Source organism: Octopus bimaculoides, chromosome 20 (genome assembly GCF_001194135.2).
Source record: "Octopus bimaculoides isolate UCB-OBI-ISO-001 chromosome 20, ASM119413v2, whole genome shotgun sequence".
NCBI lineage: Eukaryota > Metazoa > Mollusca > Cephalopoda > Octopoda > Octopodidae > Octopus > Octopus bimaculoides.
This window is the reverse complement of record NC_069000.1, coordinates 28,591,815-28,598,356: the sequence shown is the minus strand read 5'-3', so window position 1 is coordinate 28,598,356 and position 6,542 is coordinate 28,591,815. Positions and strand designations below refer to the sequence as shown.

Below are 6,542 nucleotides of genomic sequence, written 5' to 3'. Positions count from 1 at the left end.
TATATATATATATATATGCATATGTGGGTACAGGATGTCATGAAATGTGTACAACAAAAAGGTACAAAGCACACATGCATGAAACATGAACTGTTCTTTCGAACAACGAAAAACACAAATAGAAACAAAACAAACAACATAAAGAATAACCCTTCATCAGTTGTTGGCTATTTTTCTAGTCTTGTATTTCGAGCATTTAACAACAATATATGCTTTCGATAAAACGGTTGCTTTTGCAAAGCAAATTAAATAAAATTTGGGGTTTTGTGGAGGGTCAAAATAAGTAACACAAACAGAACAATGAAAACAAACAGGAAGTGCTGGTAAGCCTAAACGAGGTTGTGGTAGCAAACATGTAAATCAAGCTAGGACAGGAGACAAACAAGAACACGTCTTCCTTGTTCTATCTACAATGGAGAGAAAGAAATTTGGCCAATGGTCATGTGAGCAAGAGAGGAGGAGTGACAGAGTGACAGAGTAATAGGATAGAATAGTGAGAGAAGAGGAAGTAAAAGAATAAGAGAGAGAAAATATATATATTTATGCATGTATATACACACATATATATACATACATATATATATATATATATACACATACACACACACACATACATACATATATATACATATATATGGGAGAATTTACAGAAAAAACAACAACAGACGAGGACAGGTGGTGTAAACAACAAAAGGATGTATTAGTTTAACGCTTGGGAATAGAGAAAGTCTTTAACGTTTCAGTCAGTTTTGACATAGTTTTTACAGCTGGATGCTATATATATATATATATATATATATATATATATATTGTAGTTTTTTGGGGGGTTTTTTACATTTCTTTTGTACATTTTCACACATGCTTAAAAAAAGTTTCTCTTCTCTTTCAGAACTGATTCAATACTTACAAGAACCAATGTCCACTGTAGTACTTCAAAATAGTCCAGTTGTCTTGACATGTCCAGTAACACCTGTATCAGCTCAGGTACAATGGTACTATCAAGATAAACCCATCAATAATGACTATCAAGGAGTTATGGTAAATGGGACCAGTCTTTCCATAAGTGAATTCCATTCTGGAAATACATTATATTCCCATGAAGGAATGTATTATTGTATTGCAACTACTGATGTTGGATCACTCATCAGTCAACCTGCCTGGCTGCAAGTACCTCGTAAGTATTGCAAACACTTCTCTATATACATCTCTATGTATGTATAACTTGAATGCATTTGTATGTATGTTTATCTACTACAATTTTTCAATTGTGTCTGGATAAAATGCTTCAGCAGTTCTATGTACCTTTTCAAATTGAATTTCCAGATTTTTCTGGATAAATTCCCATGGTAAACCAGTGATTCTTATATAGTGCTGCAAATACAATAAAGCATATTTTTAGAATTGTGAAAAATACAAACTCAAATTTTAAACCTATACTTCATTTATTGCATAATGAAATAATAGAAATTTAATAATTGTCCATAGTTCAAATTATTTATGTTTATAGACTAAAATATATAACCTTTGTTTAATACATTATTTTTTTTTACTTTATGCATACACCAAAATATTTTTATTTATTCTAAACCATGAATTCTTTTGTTTCAAGTGAAATACATGTTCAGTTATCATTTTTATTTCTTCAAATTTAACTGTACAGAAAAATGGAAAAAAGAGAGATAAGAAAGAAAAGAAAAAAGGGGTTAAGTAATGCAGCAGAAGATGGAGGGGAAAATGAGCCACATACCTCAGAACAGATGGTATGCTCAGCCACACACTTGAGTAATGACTGTGATGGTACTGCTGTGGAGAATGGCGAGTGACACTCACTGCAGCAACCACTCCACCTTGTGGAGTTCGTTTCTCCAACAGGTTGTCACTATCCCTATTTTGCAGAAGAAATCAGTAGTACAGAGTCCTAAAACAGCTGACCTCTGACAGCAGCTGATCAGGCCCCTACATTTATTGATTTTTCTCTCCTCTGCACCATGGGTGGTGACACTTGGACTTGCAGCAAGGTTGGAACCAGAGAACATGTCACTGCATGTTGTCTCCCGAAATTAAAAGAAAAGTTTAGGAGCCACTGTAACAGATTGTCATGTGCATAACAATATTAATGTGGATGTTGTTGTTTTGCACCAGATCAATACTGTTAAACAGACTTAAGATCAAAGGCATTCCAACCATGAGCATCCCATCTTTTTAGGGTTTTTTTTTTTTTTGTTGTGGTGAAATCCTGACACCCCTGTGGGATAAGCAAGTCAACTGTCCTAAACCGTATAAAGACGCATGCACACTGTCAGTGAGGGACAGTGAGGTGTGTGTGGACGCTTTGTGAAGACAGTCTTAGAAGTCATTGAGAAGAGATATTGTTTGTTATGTGTTGTTTCTGATTTATATTTGTATTGTTATAACCTTGTTTTAAGTCCATGTTATAAAGTGGCATATCCAGTGAGTTCAAAGACGGTCATAATAGTATCGAGACACAACAGTGGCGACGAGACATTCAAAGCTCACAGTGGACATTCTTAGCATGGAAGACCTATTAGCTTCCATGGTTCAGTTGCAACAACAACAACAAGAACAGGTACGACAGCAATAACAACAAAATCAATAATTGTTGGAATTATTGTTGCATTCAAAAGACACTTCAAGTTTGTTTTCGGTAGACGTGGTTGCTAATTCAATTGAAGAATTCACGTATAATCCAGAAGAAGGGGTCATGTTTTCTGCATACTTCAGAAGATATGAAGGAATCTTCAAGGAAGAGTGTAAAAGTTGGATGGATGGAAAGAAGGTACATCTTTTTTAAGGAAATTATCACCAGCAGAACATGGAAAGTTTTGTGATTAGATCTTGCCAAGAAAAACCATCCGAAATTTGTTTCAAAGAAACAATTAAGCTATTATTTGAAATATTCAGTGAAATAAGTATACTATTTAATATTCACTGGGAGTGTTTGAATGTGAAAAAAAAAAGAAACGGAAGATTTTGTCACGTATGCTGGAATCGTAAATAGAGAATGTGAAAAATTTAAACTCAACGAATTAAGCCTGGACATGTTTAAATGTTTAATCTTCATACAAGGATTAACGGCAAGTAAAGATGCAGATATAAGGGTTCGAATATTGACAAAGCTTGAACAAGATTCAAAACTAACTCTAAAAGTGGTTGAAAAATGCCAAAGAATTATAAATCTGTGTCAGGACGCAGAAAAAAATTGAAAAGGACTATTCAAATATAGATATGTGTCAACCAGTAACAGATATGAAAAAAGAAAAACAAACTCAATACCCAAACCATGTTATGGGTATGGAGAAATACATTTCAAAAGAAACTGCCCTTTTAAGAATCTAAAATGTTTTTGGATGTGGGAAAATTGGACACAAGAGTTCACATTTTTGGGAGAAACAAAAAAGGTCAAACAAAAAAAAATTCGAGAAAAAAAGTATTGTCAACACAAATGCAAAGCAAGGCACAAAAAAGAAAATTTGTCACTATAGAAATAAAGAATTTGAATATGAAACTACAGTTGGACACAGGTAGTGACATCACAATAATTTACAAGGATACATGGAAAAAAATAGGAAGGCCTTCATTGAGAAAAACTACAAAAATGGCAAGAGGCATCTCAGGAAAACAATTACAATTTTTGGGCGAAATGATTAGTAAGGCAACAATTCGTGGGAAAACTTTGAAGGCTAAAGTTTTTGTATCAAAAAATACAACAAACCTTTTTAGCACAAACTGGATAAAATTGTTTAATTTATGGAACCTCCCCATAAATATCTTTTTACAATAATGTAAATGGTTATAATACCAGTTCAACTCTGACATTCTGTTGATAGACAAAAGCAAAGAGTATGTTGATACAAAAAGCAATAATAGTTTTATTCAAAATCTCTTCCAGTACAAGAAGTTATTTGTATGTGACAAAAAAACTGATCTCCAATGAAGTCTGTGTGCATCTATATTTGTGGTCATCAAGGAAGGGAAGAAATTCTCAAGAGATCATTTTTGACCAGTCCCTTCAGCATTTAGAAAACGGCAAGATCCTGCATGTTGCTTTCTGAAGCAGGGTGTCAGAAGAGATTATTGTGAATATTTATATATATATATATGTGTGTGTGTGTGTGTGTGTGTGTGTATAGAGTGTTAGGTGTGGTGTACAGATATTGAATATCAAGAAAAAAGGTCACCAGAATTTTGGAATTTGTCAAATAGAAACCTCGAGAGGAATGAGATGAACCTCCTATTAAAAGGTTTCAAGTTTACCCCAACACCCACCCCTAATTTCATTGAACTGAAATCTGATATTGAACACTTCAACCACCACCTCTGACTTATAGAATTCTTCAGCAGTAAGGATTTAAATGATGAATCAATAGTCAGAAATAAATCCCACTTCACCCCTTACAAGAGAAAGGACAAATATTTAGATGCGTATATTGGCAGGATTTCAAAATTACCCCTAAATACCCACAGATGCAAACAAAACCTTCATGAAGAAGAAAAGGAAGCCTTACAATCACTGAAGAACAACAACTCAATCATTCTAAAAGAAGCTGATAATGGAGGGGCCATAGTAATCATGGACAAGGACTATTATAAAGATAAAATATTGGAGATGTTAACAAACCAAACCTACTACAAGGAAGAACCAACACACCCAGAAAAAAACAATAATGAATAAAATCAGAAGACTAATCAGTGAATTCCATGATTCCTTCACAGACAAGGAGAAAGATTATATATGCAACTCTGTAATCAAAGAGAGCGATTTCTATGGATTGCCCAAAATCCACAAAAGCTCCGAAATACTAAGTGCCATAAATAAGCAGAAGAACCAGTACGTAAAGATACTAAGGCCCGCTGATCTCAAACTAAGACCAACAGTTGCTCTCAAGCACCAACACAACAGTTAAGTCATTTTTTAGATATACTCCTAAAACCCTTGTGCCCTTTAATACCCAGGGATGGCATAGCTTTCATCCAACACATCCCTCCCACTGTCACAGAAGGTACTACACTTACCAGTTTTGATGTCACCAATCTCTATACTAATATACCTCACACTTTAGGCCTAGAAGCAATCAAACACTGGGTAGAGAAACATAGAGGACAAATAAATGAATGCTTCAAGACTGACTTCATGACCAAGGCCACGTGCCTAGCACTAGAAGAAAATACCTTTAGATTCGACAATAAAACATAACAACAGATAAAGGGTATGGGTATGGAGACATGGTTTACGTCCTCATATGCAAACTTAGCTATGGGATACTTGGAAGAAAAACTTTATGAGGAAGTAGGAAAAACGTTTGATCAGAAATACAAGAAATATATCTTAAAGAAGTGTAAACACTTTCTTGATGATTACTTCATCTTCTGGGACAAATCGAGTGAAGATCTAAGTATATTTAGCAATATACTGAACACACTTCACCCATCCATCAAATTCACAACAGAATCCAATTGCAATGAATTGCCATTCCTGGATATCCACATAAAACTACAGAACTCCACAGTCACAACAGACATATTTTATAAAAAAAAACTGACACACCCCAGTATTTAAATTTCTACTTTTGCCATCCATCACAAAAAGAAACATCCCATACAGCATGGCAAGACACATCTGTGCTATAGTGACTGACCCCAAAATACATGAAATCCAACTCAACGAACTCAAAGACTTCCTCACAATGCAGAAATACTCCCTTAGGATTAATTAATGAGAGAATTAAAAAGGGAATGAAACTGAACATTACCCAACTACAGACACCTATGGAAAAAGTTAATGAAAATATGATTTTGTTTGTTAACACACAGAGTCCTGGAATAACCAACATCTTTCACACCATAAAATCGAATTTACCTATACTCCTACAAAGCCGCAAAATGAAAAATCTGATTGAAAAACACCTTATGGAATAGTAGACGTCAACCAAAAAATTTTTAAAACCACCTCACAAGGGCAGAATTCAAATTAGAGAATGAATCAGAATTCTTAGTAAAAGAATGTGGAGATAGAAGATGTGGAACATGAAACAACAACAACTTTAAATATTTAGAAAGTGGTTCCCACATAAAATTCAAGAGTGGATCCCTTTTCAAAATAAATGCAGATATGTACTGCAAAATGCAAAACCTTATATATTGCATTACCTGCCCAAACTATTACATTGGAGAAACAAATAATTCCCTCTGCCAACGTGCAAGAATCCACAGGCAACATATCTGACAAAAGGAATTGCGCATGATTCCATTAAGTAAACATCTGTAAATATGCAGCGATGGAAAATTCAAAATGTTTCCCTAATACCGAAAAGCAATGGAACTACATTTCATCAAAAAATTCTTTCCAAAATTGAATGTTTGAAAGTAAAGCAGAGACAGTTCATTTTGTATTATAAATATAACTCAAAGAAGAGATAAAGAAAGAGGAAAAAAGGAAAGAGGAGAAAAAGAAAGAAGAAAGAAAGAAAGAAGGGGGAAAAGAGAGAAAGAAAGCAAAAAGACTTTCAGTGATCACCACACCA

At 34.2% G+C, this 6,542-nt stretch overlaps 1 protein-coding gene across 1 annotated transcript in view; it reads left to right on the top strand.

Moving 5' to 3' along the window:
- Positions 1-6,542, top strand: part of LOC106874719 (cell adhesion molecule-related/down-regulated by oncogenes) — a 315,401-nt gene that overhangs the window by 193,216 nt on the left and 115,643 nt on the right. The window contains exon 3 of the mRNA XM_052974960.1: positions 890-1,174. Coding sequence (XP_052830920.1) covers positions 890-1,174 — 285 coding nt within the window. The remainder of the gene's footprint in view (positions 1-889; positions 1,175-6,542) is intronic.